This window comes from Microplitis mediator, chromosome 7, assembly GCF_029852145.1.
Source record: "Microplitis mediator isolate UGA2020A chromosome 7, iyMicMedi2.1, whole genome shotgun sequence".
NCBI classification, from domain to species: domain Eukaryota; kingdom Metazoa; phylum Arthropoda; class Insecta; order Hymenoptera; family Braconidae; genus Microplitis; species Microplitis mediator.
In genome coordinates this window covers 26,706,044-26,731,749 of record NC_079975.1, presented here as the reverse complement: position 1 = coordinate 26,731,749, position 25,706 = coordinate 26,706,044, and the positions used below count along the sequence as shown (strand labels likewise).

Below are 25,706 nucleotides of genomic sequence, written 5' to 3'. Positions count from 1 at the left end.
AAATAACAATTAGTAATTAAGGTAATCGAGAGTGAACGATTTTTTACGCTTTAAAAAATTTTTTTCGAGTAATATAAAACCAAAAATAGTTGTCAAGAGAAAGAAATACATTCTTAATGATGAAAACAGTTTAAAAAAAAAAAAACGAAAAAAAAAATTTTTTTATCACTTTTTGAAGGGGGGCCGCTCTGCCCCACAAAAAAAAAAAAAAAAATTTTTCAGAATTTCGGCAAAATGTCCATAAATTTGTTCGAAATAGGACAAAAGTAAAGTGATCCTATGGTTGAAAACCACAAAAAATAATAATTGGCTTAGGGGGGCCACTCTGCCCCACCCTCCCCTAATTCTTTTTTCTGTGTATAAAAACTTTTTAATTCTATGAGAAAAAAAATTCAAATTCAAAATTTTTATAAAAATCTTTAAACGGTCATTATTTTTTTACCCTCATATATTTATATATTTTAATAATAATAACTTTTGAAATTAAAAGTTAAAATTTAATATGAGATTTTTTAGTAGATTTAATAAAATTCTAATGAAAATAAAATTTATTATGAGAAACTCATATTGTGAGTAAGTATTCATAAATATACACATACATATATATGAGTATATATAAATTTTAGTACAGAGATAGAATTTTGCACACCTGAAGTCAATTATCTCCTAAAACTTGTAGGTTATATTAGATATGAAACGCAGGTGTGCATATATATATACTTTCGAGTAAGTACACATACATTAACAGTAACTGTGAGATTGTGACAGAAATTCAGTCGCATGTTTCGCTCAGAATATTACCAGAGGTGCCAACAATAGCTTGTAGTACACAGACGCAGTGCAGTGTAAGGTTCACTTAGTTTGACAACAATTATTTCCGAGCCGCTAATAAATCCTTTCACTTACTTACAAACTTTGTTCTTATATACAATATATAAGGTATATTATATATAAGAAAGCAAATATATAAATCACTGATGATTTATTTGCTCTTGTCAATATATATCTTTAAAAAATACGCGCGCGATAAAAGCTACTTGTGTACTTTATTCAAGAAATCTTGTTGCGATATTTTTTTATCCTCTTCATTTCCTATGATAACTTTATTTATTTTCCCGTCACGATCAACTTTATTGGCTTGCTATAAAAATAATGTTTATTTGCTAGAGCCATTTTTAGTCGTTTGACTAAAATTTTTGTGTACACAGAAAACGTAAATAAAATCAAACATTTGCCATTTTTTTTTTTTTGTTGAGGATAATAAATTTATTGGAAAATTTCAATGGAAATTTTCGATAGGGTCATAGTTCAAAGTAATTTTGAGTTAATGGAAGTGAAATTAAGTTAATTAGTAAGGGATTTTGAATTTTATTGAGTTTGCGTACGAGCCTACGCGCGAGTAAATTTAAAATAATTAAATTTTACATTTTGAAATTTTTTTTTGAACTTTGAAATGACTTTGGCGCGCAAATTTTTGTATTCGGATAGCAAATGGAGCAAAATGAGCCATATGAAATTTTTTAAAAATTTTACGGAAGGAAAATAAATGTGGGGTAAGTTGGGTCACTTAAAATTTTAAAATTTAGAATCAAAGAAAATTTTGATGAATTTTATAATTCAAATTTTAAATACGCGGGAAATGTGTCAGTTACAAAAACTCGACAGGAAATAACAATTTTGAAAAAAATTAGGACGATCGATATTGCCCAGGACTTAAAATTCTGAAATTGGGTTTGAAGTCTAGGAAATTGAAATTTTTTTTGAACTTTGAAATGACTTTGGCGCGCAAATTTTTGTATTCGGATAGTAAATGGGGAAAAATGGGCCATATGAAATTTTTAAAAAATTTTACGGAAGGAAAATAAATGTGGGGTAAATTGGGTCACTCAAAATTTTAAAATTTAGAATCAAAGAAAATTTTGATGAATTTTATAATTCAAATTTTAAATACGCGGGAAATGTGTCAGTTACAAAAACTCGACAGACAGGAAATAAGAATTTTGAAAAAAATTAGGACGACCCATATTGCCCAGGACTCAAAATTCTGATCTTGGGTTTGAAGTCTAGGAAATTGAAATTTTTTTTGAACTTTGAAATGACTTTGGCGCGCAAATTTTTGTATTCGGATAGCAAATGGGGCAAAATGACCCAGATGAAATTTTTTAAAAATTTTACGGAAGGAAAATAAAGTGGGGTAAATTGGGTCACTCAAAATTTTAAAATTTAGAATCAAAGAAAATTTTGATGAATTTTATAATTCAAATTTTAAATACGCGGGAAATGTGTCAGTTATAAAAACTTGACAGACAGGAAATAAGAATTTTGAAAAAAATTAGGACGACCCATATTGCCCAAGACTTAAAATTCTGAAATTGGGTTTGAAGTCTAGGAAATTGAAATTTTTTTTGAACTTTGAAATGACTTTGGCGCGCAAATTTTTGTATTCGGATAGCAAATGGGGCAAAATGACCCATATGAAATTTTTTAAAAATTTTACGGAAGGAAAATAAATGTGGGGTAAGTTGGGTCACTCAAAATTTTAAAATTTAGATTCAAAGAAAATTTTGATGAATTTTATAAGTCAAATTTTAAATACGCGGGAAATGTGTCACTTACAAAAACTCGACAGGAAATAAGAATTTTGAAAAAAATTAGGACGATTCATATTGCCCAGGACTCAAAATTCTGATATTGGGTTTGAAGTCTAGGAAATTGAAATTTTTTTTGAACTTTGAAATGACTTTGGCGCGCAAATTTTTGTATTCGGATAGTAAATGGGGCAAAATGAGCCATATGAAATTTTTTAAAAATTTTACGGAAGGAAAATAAATGTGGGGTAAGTTGGGTCACTTAAAATTTTAAAATTTAGAATCAAAGAAAATTTTGATGAATTTTATAATTCAAATTTTAAATACGCGGGAAATGTGTCAGTTACAAAAACTCGACAGGAAATAACAATTTTGAAAAAAATTAGGACGATCGATATTGCCCAGGACTTAAAATTCTGAAATTGGGTTTGAAGTCTAGGAAATTGAAATTTTTTTTGAACTTTGAAATGACTTTGGCGCGCAAATTTTTGTATTCGGATAGTAAATGGGGAAAAATGGGCCATATGAAATTTTTAAAAAATTTTACGGAAGGAAAATAAATGTGGGGTAAATTGGGTCACTCAAAATTTTAAAATTTAGAATCAAAGAAAATTTTGATGAATTTTATAATTCAAATTTTAAATACGCGGGAAATGTGTCAGTTACAAAAACTCGACAGACAGGAAATAAGAATTTTGAAAAAAATTAGGACGACCCATATTGCCCAGGACTCAAAATTCTGATCTTGGGTTTGAAGTCTAGGAAATTGAAATTTTTTTTGAACTTTGAAATGACTTTGGCGCGCAAATTTTTGTATTCGGATAGCAAATGGGGCAAAATGACCCAGATGAAATTTTTTAAAAATTTTACGGAAGGAAAATAAAGTGGGGTAAATTGGGTCACTCAAAATTTTAAAATTTAGAATCAAAGAAAATTTTGATGAATTTTATAATTCAAATTTTAAATACGCGGGAAATGTGTCAGTTATAAAAACTTGACAGACAGGAAATAAGAATTTTGAAAAAAATTAGGACGACCCATATTGCCCAAGACTTAAAATTCTGAAATTGGGTTTGAAGTCTAGGAAATTGAAATTTTTTTTGAACTTTGAAATGACTTTGGCGCGCAAATTTTTGTATTCGGATAGCAAATGGGGCAAAATGACCCATATGAAATTTTTTAAAAATTTTACGGAAGGAAAATAAATGTGGGGTAAGTTGGGTCACTCAAAATTTTAAAATTTAGATTCAAAGAAAATTTTGATGAATTTTATAAGTCAAATTTTAAATACGCGGGAAATGTGTCACTTACAAAAACTCGACAGGAAATAAGAATTTTGAAAAAAATTAGGACGATTCATATTGCCCAGGACTCAAAATTCTGATATTGGGTTTGAAGTCTAGGAAATTGAAATTTTTTTTGAACTTTGAAATGACTTTGGCGCGCAAATTTTTGTATTCGGATAGTAAATGGGGCAAAATGAGCCATATGAAATTTTTTAAAAATTTTACGGAAGGAAAATAAATGTGGGGTAAGTTGGGTCACTCAAAATTTTTAAATCTAGAATCAAAGAAAATTTGGATGAATTTTATAATTCAAATTTTAAATACGCGGGAAATGTGTCAGTTACAAAAACTTGACAGACAGGAAATAAGAATTTTGAAAAAAATTAGGACGACCCATATTGCCCAGGATTCAAAATTCTGATCTTGGGTTTGAAGTCTAGGAAATTGAAATTTCGTATTAAAATATTAAATAATTGATCGCTATGACGGAAAATTACAATTTCTAAACGTACTTAAGAAAGTAATTAATAAGATTTAAATACAGTGAGAATTTAATCAAAGGCAGTGATAGTACGTTAATTATAATTTGAATTGAATTGAATATGATTGAAATGGGATATCGATTTTACAGGGAGCCAAGTACAGGAAGAGCATTCAAGTAATTAGGTAATTAGGTATCTGTAATATTATAAGCGAGTCGGGGTAATTTTCTAGATAAAAATTGTTGTTGAAAACTCTTAAGGAAATAAGAAACTAACGGAGAGAAAAGTTCTAGAGTGAGGAGTGAGGTTAAAAAGTGTAAGCTGCCGAGAGGAAAATGAAAGATAAAAACAAGCTGAAAGAGCCAGCCGGAGTAGAGATCGAGTTTTAGGGCCGGGGGCTAAGGAAGAGCAAAAGAGCTTCAACGAGTTCCGAGTCCAAGAGGAAGAGAAATAACGAACTCATTGTTCGCGTGGCTTTAAACGAAATCGCACCCCCTAAATACATTGGACCCGAGGGAGAAGACTCTGACAGTATAGAGGTCCGAGAAAAGCTCATGCTTCAGACGAATGAGACTGTAGAAAAACAGAAAAAAACTATGAAAGAAAAGACGAGAAAATACTTTTATTTTCTATCCTGCTATAAATGTTGCTTGCAATTGCCACCGACTTACTTTCCAGTTTCACATTTACGTCACTTAAAATACCAACTACTGAAACTTATATTGATAATGTCATAAAATAACTGTTATTATTATTTTATATTTCAACTTCTCGTTGCAGAAACTTTAAGATGTTGATGTTAACAAGTCAGAGAAATTTTTTATGATCAATTTCCGAGTTCGCTTCAGCGCATGCGCACGTACGGATGTACGACTTGTCCATATCTCGGGAATAAACGAACCGATTTTTGAAATCCTTCCGATTATCGAAAGTCTTTATCGATATTTACAGCCCAGTAAAATTTTGAGAAAAATTTGAACTTTTTTTTTTAATTTTGTCAGCTATTGGATGCACTGAGTATTGAATTTTTGTTGTTGATTGAATATGATTTATCGATAAAAAAATTTAAATTATTGAGTTACGGGAAGAAGAGTAAAAAAATTTGAAGTCATGCCAAAGTTATTTATACACGGAAAAAAAATTCACGGATTTTTTACGATTTAACTATCGTAATTTTCATTATATAGTATTGTAACGCTGGACTATAAGTTTTCAATAATAATTTTTACAATAGACTATCGTAATTTTTATTTTATAATTTATACTACTACCAGAAAGAAAAAATCAGATACTATAGAGTAAATTATACAAGTTGTGTTAACATAAATTCTAATACAACTATCGTAAAATGAATGAGTCGGTAATGTAGAATTTCTTTAAATATAAAATAATAATTAGAAGTCAATGGAGTAAAATATATTTTCTTAAAAAAGTAGAACTTATAATTGATAAAAAAGAAAAATTTATCATTTGGAATTTTTTTTTTTTTTTTAACAGTTAAATTGAGAAGGAAAATACAATCTCGAAATAAAAATAAAACATGTTGAAGTAGTAATAATAAAACATTTATTTAATATTTTTTCAAACATATTTTTTTGGTATATATAAAATTTATGAATAAATAACTCATTTATTTGTATTCAAAATACGCACATGTAGAAAATTAAAAAAACCATAGGTGCAATTTTTTCGAATACTTTTTTTCTATAATTTATCATTTTTAAAAAAATCCAAAAATTATTAGGCGTCTGCTAACTTCAGTATCATAAAGAAATGTTGAATGTCCATAATTTGAGGTTATTGAAATGTTTTACCTCTCGCAAAGCCGGGTAAAATTATTCATTGTCGACAAATGAAGATTATCCTGTAACAAAATTAGGAGAATTGAATTTATTAGAAAAAATAAATTTTCATTCATTTAGAATCATTTATCCTATGACCACAAAATACTACTAAATTGTTTATAAAAATAAACTTCTTGTCCAGATAAATGATTTTAAAACGAACGATATACATGATACTGAAGTTAGCAGATATCTAATAATTTTTGGATTTTTTTTTAGACGATAAATAATTAAAAAAAAAATATTTAAAAAAATTGCACCCATAGTTTTTTAAATTTTCTACATGTGTATTTTTTTAGTTTTTTTTTTTTTGTAATTTCTTTGGTGAAAAAAAAAATCCGAAAATTACTAATTATCTGCCAACTTCAGGATCATACGATATACCCACAGAATATTAAGTTTAATAAAAATTGAATAATAATAATTATACTTACACCACCAAATTATTATATTCCACAATCTATGTAGGTTTGTAATGACGAAAGTACAGTTTTTATTTTAAATTTCTTATTTACAATTGTCCGAAAAACGTCATGAATAATAACCTCTATTTCTGCACTACACTGTGGATAAAGATGAACTGATTTATAAATATATATAGTTGAACCACAAATAATACAGACAAAGTAGATGTCATCATTTGTATTTATATATATATATACACTCATACAAGCATCACATCATGGTTTGTGACAACACTTGTCTTTCATACGTAAACGCTTCAGATGGCATATACTATACCATTTCAGAAAATTTACAATCCAACTATCGTAATTTTTGTAGCTTGTATTGTAAAAACATAGAGGCAGCACTGTAAATTAAAAGGAAGAATAAAAGAATAAATAGTATAATTAAATCTTATTTTTTATTCTTTTACTATTTACGATAGTAACATTGTAATATTTCTTATTGAATTGATTACAATAAACTCTTAATGAAATTACGATAGTGAATAGTAAAAAATCTTTTAAAAACTGTAAATTTTCGTATCATATATTTGAATGTTACAGATAATAAAAGTATAGTCCAGGATTACGATAGTAATATTGGAATTTTTCGTCGAATTTTTTTTCCGTGTACTGAGTTGGAAATTATCTGGCCAATAAAAATAAAAGAATTCTCGAAGATAAAGTAAAAAGTGTAATAGTTTATTTTTCGCGGGAAAAATACGTACACAGGTAATAATTTAAATTCAGCAGTAATATTTTAATATTAATGAATAGTAAACTCGCGGAAGTTTGTAATAATACTAGAGTCTGAGAAAATAATCCAAAAGTTAAAACATACTTATAAATATATACATATATATGTAGGCGAAAATAGGAATAGAAGTCCAATTGACGGTAGTAACCGTGAAACTCGAGTCATTTAAATGCTAATGAGCGACACAACTTGTCCGGGTTGAACCAATTGGTGACACTCGACACAACGTGCACTTGACGCTAAAACTCTCAGTTAGCTCGAACTTTTGTGCTCACAATGTGCACCCTGCATTTCACCATCGATCCGATGACTGGGTTTTAACATCCATATATATATGACCTGAGTATTTGTGTTTGTGTGCAAGTACCATGCGGTGCATTAGAGTGCACTTGCAAAAAAGCCCTTTGACGCTTTTCAATGATGCTTTATTAATATATAGCTCTTTTCGCCTCGGGGACTGCGTCACAGGGCTCTCGGTGGCATAGTTATTAACCCATTGCACAGGGAAATATTTATCGTGCTATTAATCTTAAGACTATTGAAAGCGCATTCAGCGATATTTTGCTATTTAAATTCATTCTTACCCACTCTAAGCGTTTTATTTATTTATTGCGACACAGTCCACTACCCGTCATAAGCCGGAGAAAGTTTTACTCGCCATTTTAAATCGTATTAAATAATACACCCCCATGAAAAAAATTTATAAAAAAAATTTATGTTAAATATATAAAAAATATATTTTTCATATATAAAAAATATATTAAAAATACATAAAAAATATATAAATAAATATATAATATGTATAAATAATATATTTTATATAGCTAACTTTTGGCCGATTTTCGTACACTGTAAAAAAATCACCGGGGTAAGTCCAAGCGGTGTAGGTGTTAAAATTATCGGTGTTAAATTTACCCCCGAAAGCGGTGTTAAAATAACGCCGCCACCGGTGTAAATATTCTGTACCGGTGTTAAAATAACGCCGCTACCGGTGTAAATATTCTAGACCGGTGTTAAAATAACGCCGCCGCCGGTGTAGATATTTTTTACCGGTGTTAAAATATTTTACTTTGTGAATATTTTTACTTACTCGATCACTATACTTGTTGATAAATGATATTTTTTATTAATTTTCATAGAGAACTGACATTTTTTGTGTTTTATAATCTTTAAAGTTAATACTCCAAGCGGGCGCAATTTACCCCGCTTTTACACCGGTATCACTCCGCTTTTACACCGGTATTACTCCGCCTTTACACCGGTTCCCCGCTCTTACACCGATTTTACTCCGTTTTTACACCGGTTACCCTGATTTAACACCGGTATTTTTAACACCGGTGTATTACTCCTCCTACACCGGTGTAATTTCATTTTTACACCGGGCGGAGTTAAAACGAGTCCATTTTTAACACCGCTCTTTTTACAGTGTATATATTTTATATATTTTAAATATATTAAAAATATATCTTAGAATATATAAAAATACATGTATAAAAATATACAAAAAAAAAATTTTTTTAATATTTAAAAATATACAAAAATTATATAAAAAATATATATTTTTTTTATAAACTTTTTATATTTCTTTTTCTATGTTGTTAATGTTAATTAACTAAATAATATATTTTTTATATAATTTTTTTATATTTTTTTTTACTCAGGTTGTTGGTTGAATAAAAAATATATTTTTTAAATATTTTTTATAGATTTAAAATATATTATTAATATATTTTTTTTATATTTTTAAATATAAGAAAAATATATTTTTCCTATATTTTTATACATGTATTTTTTTATATATTTTTAATATATAAAATATATACGAAAATCGGCCAAAAGTTAGCTATTTAAAATATATTTTTTATACATATTTTATGTATTTTTTTTATATTTTACCATATATTTTTTTTATAAATTTTTTTCATGGGGGCAGGCTTATAACGGGTAGTCGAGGGCAAAATTAAACCCACGGTAGCGGGGAGGTTGAAATTTAAAAAAAAATTTCTCCTAGACCAGACTTCGACTGGTAGTAAATTTTACGTGGCCCTACTTGCCCCATTATATTAATTTTGCAATTTCTGCGATTCAAAAAAAATCGCGCCAAATTTAAAATATCGGGTCCATATTAACCCAGTAGTCATAAAATAAATTAAAAAAATTTTCTATTACGGACACTATGAACTGACATCTGGGACAATATCGATTTGTAAAAAGTTTTACAAAAAGATAACTTTTGAATTTTTAATTGAAGCTTTAAAATTTCAAGTTCTCCGAGCATCCAATCAATCTTTCATCATTAAATCGGCGATTGATGAACGGTATTGATATAAAAGTCGAAGCTAAAACTTGGTCTTCAGATTATAACGAGCAAACTAAAAGCTGCCATTGGTACGTTCATTCAAATCCAGCTCAATCGATTATTTTTACCGTTCTTTTGTTATAAATCGAATACAAAACGGAAATAATCAGCCGAATGAACTCGATCGATATCTAGATTTTTTTTTGCTTTTAATAAGTGGGTGGCGGTTGAATTGACGCGATCGAGTATCTATACAAACATATATACGTATATGTATTCATTTAAGCGAATGAGAGAATATGAATGATTTTTTGTTTTGGTAAAAAAAAAAATCGCGATATTCACATTTTTCGCTACGCGGTCGGAAAAATAAATGGGACGGAAGAGCGGACGGAAGCACGTTTGTACGCCAACTTCCGGGGTAAGAGAAGTTCGTCTGGTGAGAGAATAAAAATATATTTATAGAAGCCGTGAACAAAAAAGAACAAAAATATGAAAAACCGTTCAAGTACAAAATTTCAAATTTATTTTTAACACATTCGTGTTTATTTATAATTTCTTTTTTTGTATAATAACACATTCGAATACAGAGCAAACAATATTATTCAGCTCTGACAGCTAAATAATGTCCAAAAGTTAAAAAAAAAAAAAACCACCCCCGAGCTATTCAATTTTTATGGAAACAATATTGACATAAAAATATTACCCTTTTTTGTTTCTCGCGTTGCAAAACAATAGCTTTGTAACTGCGAACAATAAAAACGTGTAACAGGATCAAATAAAATAAAAATGCATATGGTTTTAAAAAATTTTAATAAATAAAAAAAAACGCGGGAAAATGCACACACGGTTCAATTAAATAAATTGTTGCACACCGACTGCACCCTTTGAATTCCAGCGATTCTTCTTTATCTCTGCACTCGCCAGTATCTCTTCAAGGTTCAATTTTCCACTAAACTCACCGTTAAATCCGTATCCCGATTCGACATTGCCGCCATCGATCTTCCGGAGTTAGGAAAAAAATTCATTTAAAACTAAATTTTACCGTCCAATTTAAAATCTTTCATTGGTTGAGTCGTTAAAGACTCCAATTATCGCTTCTATATTTATAAATACCTCGATGTTATAAATATTGCACCTCAACTATCGCTTAAAAATTTTCGTCTATTTGACTTACGTTAAATTGCGTCCCTAAATACCCGTGTAAAAAAAACTCGTTCCAAAAAGATTCCAAAAAAGTTCCGCATATGGAACTTCTAAACATGAGACAGATTAGAACTTCGAATGGAACTTTTTTGGAACATTAGTAATTTTGATGGTAAAAAAAAGTTGTTATGAGCAAATTTAGAGTCAAAACAGGACGTTCTTGGAACTTTTTTGGAATTTTTTATGGACGTTTTTTTTAGTTCTATAAAAAATTCAAAAGTAGTGATTTTTGAACTATTTTGGCATGTTTCTGGAACGTCTTTATTCTACAAAAGATGCAAAAGAAGTGATTTTTGAAAGTTTTTGGAACGCCTTTTTTAGTCTATAAAAAGTCAAAAGTGGTGATTCTGGAACTTTTTTTGAATGTTTTTGGAACATCTACTTTAGTTCTATAATAGGTTGTAAAGTAACGATTTTTGAACCATTTTTGAATGTTTTTGGAACGTCTTTTTTAGCTTTCGAAAAAGGCCAAAAGTGGTGATTATGGAACTTTTTTGGAATGTCCATTTAAAATTCCAAAAATTTCTAAGAACGTTCTTTTTTGACTCTAAATTCACTCATAAAAACTTTTTATTTACCATCAAAATGACTAACGTTCAAAAAAGTTCCATTCGAAGTTCTAATCTGTCTCATGTTTAGAAGTTCCACATGCAGAACTCTTTTGGAATCTTTTTGGAACAAATTTGTACACATACTATAGTACAGTGCCGTAAATTTGTATAATAAGGGCAGTAATATATAGAGAGCATTATAATTAACAAGCCCAGTGCTAATTTAAGCCAATTAACTTGATACTAACGACAAATAGTCAAATTGAATTAAAATTTCCATTGATTCGGGTCGTGAATTTTTTTATTACAAGAACTTTTTATATTCAAGGAGCATAATAATGATAGTAAATTAGCATATTTACATAAACCAGAGATCAGATTTTTGCTGTCACGTAATGATAGTAATTATCATAAAATTATCATCACAGAGTGTAACCGGAGCGTGATAAATGGTACGAGGAAGAAGAGCTATTACTCTTGGTAGTTTGTAACTATCAGGAAGCAGGGAGTAGAAGCCAGGGAGCGTATAGGAAAGTAGGCAACGTAAGACGAAAAAAGTAAAAGCTATAATGCGGCATCATGCTCCTCAAGTTTATTGTTTATGGTTACTCGTAAGTTGGCAGCAGTGGTCACGTGGGGCGCCCACTTAGCGGAACAATCAGGGCTAGTTGTGTAGCTTGCGTTCATGGATTTTGCGGTCACGGAACTGGAACCCGACCAATGCTCATGAATACACATTAATGCCGGTCCAACGAGGCATCCAAGCGTCCCCATATCGTGTCGCAGTTGCGGTTTATAGTCTAAAGTGGGTATATATATTCGGGTTATATACCTGATTCTCTTATAGCCCCTGAGTAAAAGCTTCTCGTAGTGCACAACCAGCACTATCACCATCACCGGTACTATGCTCTGTCCTCTGTGTAGTTGTGGAGTAGTCGAGCTCAAGTACTGCTAGTTATAGTTTACCATCCAGTCTCGTTTCCCCATTTCATATATTTTTCATTCCACTTTCCTGGAGGTACACAAGTCCGAGCTTTCACCTCGTCTGGGGATTATGATACAGCTCTACACGTTATCTACCAATCCAATGAATTCCTCATTTCGCTATAAATTCAAACTCTTGTATTTCTGGTTGTAAATATTTTAAAGACAGATACGAAAATGAAACCTTTTAATTTTTTCAATTTAAATTATCTATTGGGATCTTAATTAAATTTCTTTCGACAACAGGATTAAAATTGGTTTATTTAATTTAATATCGAATAACTTTTTGGGTGGAGTCGTTACTTTTGTATGAGGACTGACAAGATTTTATTTTAGTTAAAACTTTCGCTGGCGCGAGGGTATTTTTTAAGTTTGTAAAACGAAGTTATGGATTGGAGTAAAAAAATTATTTTTTTGCGCCAGCAATAGAACATTTACGAAGTCGCTTACACCGGTTTTCATTTTCAATAAAAGTTAAATATACTTTAAAATATATATCAGATTATTATTAAAGGTATGGAAATAAAATAAATTTTTACGAACCCCAAGGGAATCTCTATTTTAATAGAATTTTTTTTTATTATTTATGAGATTTCGGGCTGAGCTGACCGAAATGGAATACGGGTAAAATGGGATACCGGAAATTCAAATTTTTTTTAAGTAGAGTCATTTTTGTTAATAATGAAAAAGTATTTTTGAACATCATTATTAATTATATGAATTTAAAATTGCTGTAATTAATAGACCATTGAATATTTTTTGATGTTTTTAACCATAATTGGATAGGAAATTTTCTGCTCTACAAAAAAGGTCTGATTAGTTTTTCTTCCAAAACCAACCAGAATTAAGATATTTGAAGAAAACCATTTTGGAAAATTTCAAAAATTCGTCTCATTCAACACAAGAAGAAAAAAAATTTATCTGATTCATAACCGACATTTTTTTTCTTTCAGGTCATTGTTTGTGCGTAAAAAAATTCATAACTGCGTCACAATAGAAACGAAATAAAAAAAGTTTAATTAAAATATCGTAATTTTAATTTCGTTTGTAAAAATATATGAGTTATAAAAGGAAGAAACAATGGCTTGGATTCTCTTTTGCATTTCTCTACTTCTGTTTATCAGAAAACGTGTTCAATAGTGTGAATGCCTCCAAGTATCATGCTATTTGTTGTTGATAAAAAAACAAGCTGTAAAAAAAGTTGAATAAATTTCCTCTTGCTCTTGCGAATGCTGACAGAGTTTTTGCCTTTTATGTCTTCTATTCGAATAAACCCAAGTGCATCTTTTCTTCGTTCATTTTTATATCCGCTTGTATGAGACAGAGCTCTCAGCTGAGACCGAGCCCACTTCCCATTTCCCTCGCAACTTTGTACCGCGGAAAATATACTTTATGTTAGAGCATCTGTCACAAAAGAAAAAAAAAAAACTGGCGTCTTAAAATGTTAGACGAAGGCTGAATATATGACTCGAGAATTCAAACTCCTCCATTAATTCAACTTTATTTTTTATTATCGTAGTTTTATTTTACCATGGCCACAGATGGACCGAACAAATCACTGGCTCGAATGAAAACTAGATTTGCTCAGCTTCATCAGCACGTAAATCCGTTTCCTTGTCTTTCTTCCGGTTTTAAAAAAAATTACTATTTTTTTACTTCCCTTTTCTTTAATTCGATTTTTTTATTTTTTTTTTTTTTTACGGTAATGCCATCGATAAGGAATAAAAAAGGAGCAGAAATACTACTGGTGGATATGAAAGTAGATTTCATTTAGCGGAAATGACAAAGTAGAAAAATAAATTTTAAAATCTCTTTATATTTTTTTTTGAAAAATTTTAAAATCAAGTTGTCGTGTCTAGAAAATTTTTTAACTGGAAACAAAATTGTCTATTTATTTTCTTAAAACTTTTCCGGGGCAAATGAATAATTCGCTGGGTTTTTCCGGGCGAATTTCCCAAGACAATTTTACGGCGGGATTTTTCGAATGAAGTTATTTGTTTTCGTATTTATCGGAGTCTAGTCTAGTCTACTTTAATTATATTCTATTCTTAAAAGATACTTTCACATGCATCTGTTCCAGTTGGACATGTTCCAAAGGCGACTTTCGAACAGAATTTCCACACAAATACACTGGAAATAATTCATTAAACTTTTATTTTATATTATCTTCCTTTGTCCTCTATCTGGTTTAACCTCTACTCCGTAATATTAAGATTCTGTTCCTTCAACTCTCATTTCATCTACTCACGTTAAATTACAAACAACTTTTCATGACAAGACGCTTTTTAATGAATTTTAAAATAATCATTCAAGCTCGCCGTTGTCTTACTGATAGTTATTTTTTTATAATTAGTATTTCTTAATTACTTTACACTTTTTATTTCAAAGCCGTTCATAACTTTTTCAATCAACGGCATTTCACTTTGAAAATTTTTCGCGGTTTATTTGAAATTTCCTGTAGCAAAATTTCAAAATTCCTTAGATTGGTTCCAACTCAAATCTAAATTCCATTTTTAACCAGAAAATTCGATCATGCGCTCAGATAAAATTTTTACTTCCCGCGCGACTGAACCGCAGGACCAGGGTTCGAATCCCGGTGGCGGTAAAAAAAGAATAAAAAAAAATTCTATTACTTTTTAGTCACTAAATAAATATATCGTATTAATATATAAGTTAGTAATAAATAGAAAAAATTTATATGGGGTAAAATGGGCACTCGATTTCACTCTTTTTCAAATTGGCGGGTAAAAAAAATATCAAAAGATTCCCGTGTAAAAAAAATTCGTTCCAAAAAGATTCTTAAAAAGTTCCGCATGTGGAACTTTGAAAAATGAGACAGATTAGAACTTCGAATGTAACTTTTTTGGAATTTTTTATGGACGTTTTTTTCTTGTTCTACAAAAATTCAAAAGTAGTGATTTTTGAACTATTTCGGCATGTTTCTGGAAAGTCTTTAGTTTACAAAAGATGCAAAAGTGGTGATTTTGGAATGTTTTGGAATGCCTTTTTTAGTCGATCAAAAAGTCAAAAGTGATGATTCTGTAACTTTTTTGGAATGTCTATAGGAAATTCCAAAAACGTCCTTTGTTGACTCTAAATTTGCTCATAAAATCTTTTTTTTTACCATCAAAATTACTAATGTTCCAAAAAAGTTCCATTCGAAGTTCTAATCTGTCTCATTTTTAGAAGTTCCACATGCGGAACGTTTTTGGAATCTTTTTGGAAGGAATTTTTTTTACACGGGTTCTTTTTCCCGCTCAAATTTACCCGGCCGCGTTTTCTACTTCCTTAAGTTTCTATGGGGTCAGTAAAAAATTTTTCGTTTAATTTTCTCATATTATTTTAATCGCGATATAAATGAATATATGAAATAGCTTATTAACAATTTGTTAAATTTACTAAACCAACTGCAATTAAATTGCCTGAGCAATTAAGACCCGAATATAGATAATTTACTCTAAAATAAGTAATCCCGAGCTTATTACCTGGTGTTTTCAGAGATTAACCAAAGCTTAAAATATTTCCCACTATTTCGAATCGAATTACAGCCCTACCATAATAATAATAATGATTATAGTGCACATAAAAAAAAAGTTTAATCTCATAAAGTTTGATTTATCTCCTTTTCCATCGACCCACAGCTAATTATTATTTATTATCGGCATCTTAGTATAACATAAATTAAAAAAAAAAACGGATAATTTTTATAAAACGTGACCTGATTAATGAAAGTTGTCTTATTTCTCTAGATATTAAATCAACTGTAAATAGTTAATGGAGTTCTATACTTCAATTTATTCATTTAAAAGTCAAACAAAAGATTTTTTTTTTTTTGAAAAATTCTGTAATTTTTTATTTAACAAAGCAAAGACAGTCGGAGTTGAAAGTTTATTGATAGTCGATCAGAGACCGGCATTAAAACATTCATGTCTCTGGAGATATTTCTCGGCTCGTTGGGTTCATTCCCAAGGAGATAATTTAATTTTACACTTAATTTTTAAAACAATAGATACGACAAGTAATTTTTAAATTTAGATATTCAAATTTATTCCTTTATGACGTTCATAAACTTATACAAGTGTCTCATATAAATTTTATGTGCATTTAAATTTTATCAAACGTTCAAAATTTTATTTATTAAATATATATACGTTTTAAGTCAGTAAATTTTTTATTGATCTGAATATTGTACGCAGAAAAAAAGAATTTCTTGGCGTAAGAAAAATTCTGCATGAGAAATAAAAAAAAAAATTTTTTTAGGGCTAGAAAAATTTCGTGGGACAAGAAATTTTTTCCCAAAATTGGACTAATAAATTCTGGAATTTTTATATTGCGTTTATAGGGGATACTTGTGAAGAAATGATATTTAAACTTTTTTCCGCTCGAGCGCTCATATGAAACTTTTTTTTATCGTATACACAAACTTCAATGAAACTGTGGTATCATCAAAAGATTAAATCTCATTACGGAAATTCTATTGGACATTAAAGAGCTGAACGTTATAACAAAATTGTTGAATTATAATTTTAATTTATTTCAATTAATTATTTCAATTTTAAAGATTAAGATGAGAAGAAAAATTTTGAAATTTTTTATTAAACTTCGAAATTCATCAAGAAATAAAATTCAAATTTAGTAATTTACGTTTTCTCATGGTCTACACTGAGAGAAAAATTTACTAATATTTGATAAATTGATTTATCAAAAATTCAACTGTATTTATTAAATACTATCCTACACATATCAAATATCGATCTTTCCATCGACTAAATATTAATAAATTGATATTAACGTTTGATAGGTCGCTGATCAATATTTAGTAGAAATTTATTAATATTTAATAAACTTTTATCAACTATTGATATGTGAGATTTGTATATAGTATTAATGAGTGTGGTGGCATTGTACCCTCTAACCTAATATATTGCCTTATACATGCGTTACAACTAACAAATTGTTTTTATGCTTGTTGAAATAATAAAAAAAAAAATAAAATAAAGTGTTATAGAAAAATGATTAAAAAAGTGGGGGCTTCCCTCGCGGTTTTGCGAATGTCGTAAAAATGCCGTAAATTTTCGGCATTTATACACATGCCGTAAATTTACCGTAATAATTTGGTAATAATATGGTTATATTGGCCAGTTTTTTTCCTGTACTTATACTGTAGAGTTACCAGATTATTATAGTAAAATTACTATGAAAATGCCGAACTTTTACCAAAAAAATGCCGTAAAAAAACTATAAAAATGCCGAACTTTTACCGAAAAAATGTTATATAAATACCGCAATAATGCAATAATTTTATAATAATAAAATCGTATTTTTTTGGTAATTATACCGTAGATATCCTGCGATTTTGCCAGATTTATCCTGATATAATGAAAAATTGTAAAAAATTTGGTTTTATTTTATATTTGCTTCTGCGGTTAAAATCATCGAAAATGTGCAAAGTGTAAAATTTTATATTTTATTCTATTAGTTCACACATTTCTTATTGAAACAAAAGAATGTAAGTGAAAATAAGAATCCGGGAAAATTGAGGTTTTCAATTTTCTTAAGTTTGCTTGTATGCCACGAGTTGGCGGGTTTTTTTTTTTTTTTTTTCATGACAGTTATTGTACATATAACTTTATAATGTTATATATAATTATATATAATTGAATAAAATTTTATATAATTATATATAATTTTTGTTCCGGGTAGAACGGTTTGATGCTGCAAAAATGCCGAAAATATGCTGTATAATTACGGTTTTAATGCTGTTAAAATACCGTATTTTTTCTGTTTCATTACCGTAAATATTGTGAATTTTTTTCGTAAATTTTTGGTAGTAATGCGGCAAAAAAACTGGCCAAAATAACTTGAATAATACCATATTTATGCAGTATTTATACCGTATAATTCCGGTATTATTTAGGTATTTCCAAAACCGCGAGGGTTGCTAAATTCGACCTAACCTATATTAACTAAACAAACTGCTTACATATCACGATAGTATATAAGATATGTAGAAACGTAAACTATAGATCAGTCTGTATTTATTAATATTTGATAAACCACCGATCAATAATTGATAAACTGATTATTAATATTTAATAAACACATTTACTAATCTTTAATAAGCTGTTTATTAATATTTAATAAACTGTATTAATATTTGATAATGACCGACTTGGGAACAATCTAAGTAAGCTGTTTATCAAATATTGATAAATTTTATTAATATTTGATAAATTCTTTTCTCAGTGTATAGATCTCCATAGTTTTTAATAATAAAAAAATTAATTATTAATGGGGTTAATTAATAAAAGTTTAATTAAAATTAATCGATAAGTTGTTAAAAAATAAATAAAATTCAACGATGGCTAGGATTTCATCAACTCATTTTATGACGTTTTTTTTTCGGTACTATCGATTTTAAAATAAAAGTTTAACAATTCCCACTCTCTCTCTAACGTTTTATAAAATTTATAGTAAAACCATAAATAAAACGAAAATTCTACAGACTAATAGTTTTGATACAGATAACAGACGACACGTGAATATGAATGTCCTGTTAATTTTTCACATGATTTCCCTATGGTATGAAACGTAAATTTAAAAAAAAAAATTAAACCTGGGACAGAGAAAAATTTTTTTGCGATGCGCGTGTACATTGAACTCTAATGAATTCCTCATATATACAAAAATACATATATATATATTTTGTATAAAAAAGGTGTCACATGAAATATTTGAAAAACACTAAAAAAATTGAATTTAAAAAGTTTTCAGTCGGAACATAAAAGCTCAGGATTGAATTTCCCGGATGTTACTTTTGACGTCCATACAAAAGATTAAACAAAATAAAATAAAACTAAAGTGTAGTAACAATGTTTAAACAAAATTACGTGTATGAAAAGTTTTATAAGAGTGGGTTGAAGGATTTTATTTGTTTAACCGAAAAAGAACAACTTGCGGTGAGTTCAGACGAACCGACTTTAAGTTTCGTTATAGATAACATCCATCTATACATCTATACATCTCTAATGTATATATATATTCATACATAATACTGTTCAAATCATGTATAACTTCTAAGCAAACTTAAACTTAACCAAGTTTATATATAAAGCTCGAAATAATTCAGTGGAAGTGCTTTTGCATATCTTAACTTGAATTGAATAACTTAATTCAACATTTCTGTTTGAAATTAAGGCGATAGAAATTCCTATTTTCTCTTTTTTTTTTTACTCAAGTGGAATTAAATTTGATGAAAAATAAAAAAACGAGGGGATAAAATCTACTCGGTTTTATTCTAATCGTAGAGAAATTGCGAAATTAATTAGTGGGGCAAGTTGGGCCACGAAAAATTTACTCACTGTATATGTATATATATTTTCAGAGAATGAAAATTTTTAAGAAAATCCATAGAATATCAGGAAATTTTTAGAAAATCTTGAAAAAATTAGGACGCGCTGACTTGTGAATAGAAAAATTTATTTTTCGCTGTACATTCATGTGTCGGAATTCACTCATTGAGACCGTAGTTTTGACCAAGATCGCCGGCTAAGAAAATTCATAGAAAATCCATAGAAAATTTTCACGCAGAGAATTTTAGAGTAAAAAATACCCATAAAGTTTATTACTGTAAGGGCATGTGTCAGTAACTAAATTTTTACTATGTGTCGTTAGTAGAAATTGCACTTCATTCAAGGCTATCGAGTAGTATATTTTACAATGGGCACATTGAGAAAAAAAATACTATTTTCCAAACAAGAATTTCTTGGTCCAAGAAATCCGTTCAAAAGTGTACCTGAAGATCAGAACGTTTTTCGCATAACGAAAATAAGAAAAACGAAATGAGAAGTAAAAAATCTACTGGATCTAGATTTCGTAAATGTTTCACATGTTACCCGAAAATGACAGGTCACCCAACTACTCTTTAACTCGCCATTAGACACGAATTTCATAAATTATTTTCAATTTCGTTGCGAGAAAAACGTTCTGATCTTCGGGTACATGTTCAAAATATTTATTTTATTATTATTAATTATCAATTTTTTGAGAGAAGAGCATCAAATTTATTTTTGTTATTATATGAATTTGATATCATAATATGAGTAGACAAAAGAATAGCTTTACTTGAATTAAATAAAAATTATTTCCTTCAATTCAACGAATTCTTGAGACAAAATTATATATTCTTGAAAATTATCAAGGATATACGTTCTTGTATCAAGTAAATGTTCTTGACAAAAGTATTTTTTTTTCTCAGTGCATAGTATCAAACTTTTTGGGTAATTTTTACTAAAAATTTATCTGCGTGTATAGAAAACTAGACTCACCGTCTAAGAAAATCAATGGAAAATCTCGAGTTGTTTTGTACACAGAAAGAAAGGATTTCTTGGCGTAAAAAATTTTTTCTTGTTCTAAGAAAATTTTTACTTGACCCAAGAAATTTTTTGTATTATAAAGTGAAAACAAAACTTTTCTTGGGGTAAGATAAAATTTTCTTGGAACAAGAAAAAAATTTTTTAGGCGAGAAAAAAATTCTTGAGCCAAGAAAAATTTTTTTCTTCAATTCATAATACAAAATATTTCTTGCGCCAAGAAATTATTTTTTTCTGTGTAATAATTTGATTATATTCCTCAGTGTTTTGAATAAGGAAAAATATTTGAAGTTTAATTGCACGGATGTTAAAAATAAAAATCGACTCTATTTCACACAAAATGAAATTTATGAATGTGAAAATAAAAAAGTATGTTGTAAAATAATATTCATGAAAAGTTTATTTTAAACTTGTTACTGTAAATGTAATACGAGCGTTTTTCAATATACATGAAATTGAGTTTTTTATTCGATTTAAAACGCCGTACACACGAAATTGCCAGCAGCATGTGTCGTTCATTTTAAGAAAAGTCAAAAGGTTCTTTTATCTATTTTTTTTTTTTTTTTCATTCCATTAAAAAGTCTGAGAGATTTAATAACTCGACGCTGTCAGTATATCACGTACATTTTTCTGGGCCAAACCCTTAATAAATTATTTTAAAAAATAAGTTTTATTTTCGTAAAAAAAATGTAATTGCCGCCCAAATATCACAGCCACGATACAAACGTACAAATACTATTTTGCAGAAAATTAAATTGCCTACAAAAAAGATCTTGATGACTTTTCACTCCAATTCGCTGATTGACAAAATTCCGATTTAAAGTAAAATAATTTAATTGAAATTTTTTTCATTCGAATTTCTTTCGCGTCTATAATTAGAAATAATTTTTTAATGACTATTGATTCACCAAATCGAATGTAAACAAAAGTAATTGCTCACAGTTCACTAAAGTTAATTGCAGAATAACAAAATTTTGGTTTTCAATAATGAAAAGTCAGCAGTAAAGTTAAAATTATTTTTGAAATTTTTCTCTCGTACACGGAAAGAAAATTATGGGAAGTTTTGCTATGCATTATGGGAATGGTTCCCATAATGGTATGGGAATAGTACCGATACTACTATAGGGATGGTTCCCATAATATATGGGAACCATCCCCATAATAGTATGAGAATAGTTCCCATACCATTATGAGAATGGTTCCCATAATGATATGAAAATGGTTCCCATATTGGTATAGGAACTATTCCTATAATATTATGGGAACTATTCCCATAATGTTATGGGAACCATCCCTATAATATCATAAAATTTTTTTTTTGCACAATAGTGTAGAAATTTGCCAAAATTTGAATTTTCTTGAATGTTTTGTGCTGACAAAAAATTCTTGTTAAAAATTTTAATGTTTTTTTGTCAAATACGATTTTTTTTTTTAATGTTTGAATTTTTGTTTTTATGTTTAATAATATTTCTGTGTATTGTAGAAGTGATTACCACACTTGTTTCAATTAATTTTTTCATGATAATATGGGAACCATTACCATAATATTTTAGGAATGGTTCCTATAATAGTATGGGAACTATTCCCATAATATTATGGGAATGATTCCCATAATGGTATACGAACCATTCCAATTGCATTATGGGAATCTTTCCCATAATATTACGGAAATAGTTCCCATAAATTACAGGAATGATTCCCATAATATTATAGAAAGTATTCCTATAAATTATAGGAACCATTCCTATAATTATAGGAACCATTCCTATAATTATAGGAACCATTCCTATAATTATAGGAACCATTTCTATAGTGTTATGGGTATCATTCCCATAATTATAGGAACTATTCCTATAATTATGGGAAACATTCCTATAATTATAGGAACCGCTCCCATAATTTATGGTCGTAATTTCTATGATGGTATAGGAAAAAATTTCACAAAATTATGGGAACCGCTGCCATAATTTTTTTCCGTGTAATGAAACCGATTTAAAATATTAAAAAAAAATCACAGTCATTTTTATAATTAACCAAATTTCGATTTATTTCGAAAATTTAAAATTTGAATTATTTATTTCTATCCAAAGGTCGGTATTCAGTAGAATTTTCTTACGAAAATATTAATTTTACGGGAGTTGTAACAATATTTGTCTGCTGAGGTACCGAGTCTGCACAGACGTTTACAATTAGAGTTTTTTTGGTTTTCCGGTCATAGTTTTTGTAGACGAATTTTGATAATTATTTAATTTATTCAAAATATTCAAATTCAACTTCAATTTTTTTCAACAAGAATGTCTGAGAGTTTAATTAGAGATTTTTTCTTATAAGATTCAAATGAATATTCAAATACTACCGAGTTCACTCTATTTGAAAGCCGACATGTTTTTGAAATGATAAATCATTCGGTTGATAATAATGCTGACAATGAGCATGAAAAACGATTTTATAATTTCCTCGCTGTCATTCTTAAGACCATTTGATTTAGATCCAATTGAACTTGGGACCAAATGGTATTTGTGGAAATGCTCGAGTTGTTTATGATTTTTTTGGTCACTGAAAGCGGTATTTTAAAATGATTTACTATAAAAGAAATGAAAAACTCATTTTTTATGTCGAGAGATTTCAGCTTCGGAAAAAAGGAAAATTGCGCGATTTATTTAATTTGAACGAAGGAACTACGGATGCGCCTTATTAATAAATAAAGAAACAGATTTTTTTTTTTGATAAAAATTCATTGGGTATTTATTTTAAAATTGAAAATAAAATTTATCCAATCTTTATTTTATTTTAAAAAGATTGTTACGTATATATTTTTCCACCGGGAATACTAACCCAATTCAATCTTAATGCAAACGTATATATATATGTATATATGTTTGAAAAAATACCTAATGCATTATTCAAAAAATCCATTTCAAAGAATTTTTTAATAATCATAATTATGTGCATGAAATATAATTTCAAAATTATCATTATTATTTGGGCCGACCCCAAAATTTCCCGCTGTTTCGAGCTCAGACACACACACACTTGGACATTATCTTGAAATTAGTCAGAATAGTTCCTAGGACCCCAAAAAGACGAGATATGATAAAAACTCTTTTCAAAAATCAGATCGAAGCCAACAACTTCCTTTTTTTTGAAAATTTAAAATTTTTATGGCGTGAAGTTAAAGATAAAAAATTCAAAAAATAAATCCAGTATCGTTTAAAAAAAATTCTGCATTTTAAAAATTTCAAAAATTCAAAATTGCATTAATTCAGATTATTAAGCAAAATTCAAATTTTTCGAGTTTCGCCGACGGAAAAATCATAAATTTTAACCCTGAGAAGTCTCATTTGACTACTTCATCATTCGCATTTAAATTTTAATAATCATAATTATGTGCATAAAATATAATTTCAAAATTATCATTATTATTTGGGCCGACCCCAAAATTTCCCACTATTTTCGAACTCAGACACACACACACTCGGATATTATCTTGAAATTAGTCAGAATAGTTCCTAGGACCTCAAAAAGACCAGATCTGATAAAAACTCTTTTCAAAAATCAGATCGAAACCAACGACTTCCCTTTTTTTGAAAATTTTAAATTTCCATGGCGTGAAGTTAAAGATAAAAAATTCAAAAAATAAATCCAGTATCGTTGAAAAAAAATTCTGCACTTTAAAAATTTCAAAAATTCAAAATTGCATTAATTCAGATTATTAAGCAAAATTCAAATTTTTCGAGTTTCGCTGCCGGAAAAATCATAAATTTCAACCCTGAGCGGTCTCATTTGACTACTTCATCATTCGCATTTAAATTTTAATAAAAAATACCAACCCATTGTTTGTTAGGTTCGAAATACCAGCACGTAAAAATTTTTATCACGAAAAAAATATCGCCTAAAATAATATAGAAGAATAAAATTTTTTCCACTCAGTGAGTTTAGTGGTGACCTAATTGCCAGTTATTCTTATTTAAATTTATGATGAATAAGCTTTAAATTATCATAGTTATTGAATAATATAATTTGAATGTGATGAGTAAATAATACCATTTGATTGTATACTTGTTTGTATTACAGTTGTATGCGGAGTTGGCGCAGATGTGGCTTATCATCGACACATCATGGGTTATTACGTTACGTGAGGATAATTCAACATGCACTTGTAAATCGATTCATGCACTATCCACATCCAGTTTATTCAATTATCCAGACAATAAAGTTTTTTTTTTTGAATAAATGCATCATTAATTTTTTTTAAATTTTTAACGGCGCGGGAATTTCAAATGCACGTCAGAAAAAAAAGTCTGTTGTTAGACGCAAAAATTTTTATTTGATAACTGGATCATTTTATCGAAATGTTCGGTGATATGTTGTTCAAAAATATATATAGTAAATATATACTATATATTGTAAGAGAACGTAATGAGATTATCGCGTATATAAATGTATATTTTCCAGTGCACTGCAGTCGTCTTGGTAGATTTGTCTTACATATCGTACGTTATTTATTTTCAGAGTCGCGTCTGCTATGATTTTCTTCCTCGAGATTACTTGGGCTATCACGCTCTTCGTACAGATATGTTTTAGGTACGTGCACTGCATGTCACATTACTTTTAAATGCTAAAAAATTTTATGACCTTTGGAAAAATATTTCAAATTTATCATTTTTATTTTTTTATCGCAAGAAAAGTATTAACCGACTATATATTTTTTTTTATCTAATCTTAATAATGATAGTAATGATAATAATAATTCTATGACTATTATTCAAATTATTTTGAAAAATTTTGAATGGATAAAAATAATAAATTTTTGATATTTGACTTCAAATTGAAATTGCGCATAAAATATTGAATTTACGGACAAAGTCACCGAATACTTTTTTGTAGACAA

At 28.7% G+C, this 25,706-nt stretch overlaps 1 protein-coding gene and 1 long non-coding RNA gene across 2 annotated transcripts in view; one reads left to right on the top strand and one right to left on the bottom strand.

Moving 5' to 3' along the window:
- Positions 1–25,706, top strand: part of LOC130671285 (uncharacterized) — a 42,497-nt gene that overhangs the window by 13,263 nt on the left and 3,528 nt on the right. The window contains exons 2-3 of the mRNA XM_057475077.1: positions 24,890–24,950; positions 25,328–25,399. Coding sequence (XP_057331060.1) covers positions 24,890–24,950; positions 25,328–25,399 — 133 coding nt within the window. The remainder of the gene's footprint in view (positions 1–24,889; positions 24,951–25,327; positions 25,400–25,706) is intronic.
- On the bottom strand, positions 5,900–7,271 carry LOC130671288 (uncharacterized). Its single transcript, XR_008990494.1, has 2 exons — positions 6,635–7,271; positions 5,900–6,220 (listed from the first exon to the last, which is right to left on the bottom strand). It is a non-coding gene; the product is annotated as an uncharacterized LOC130671288 (long non-coding RNA).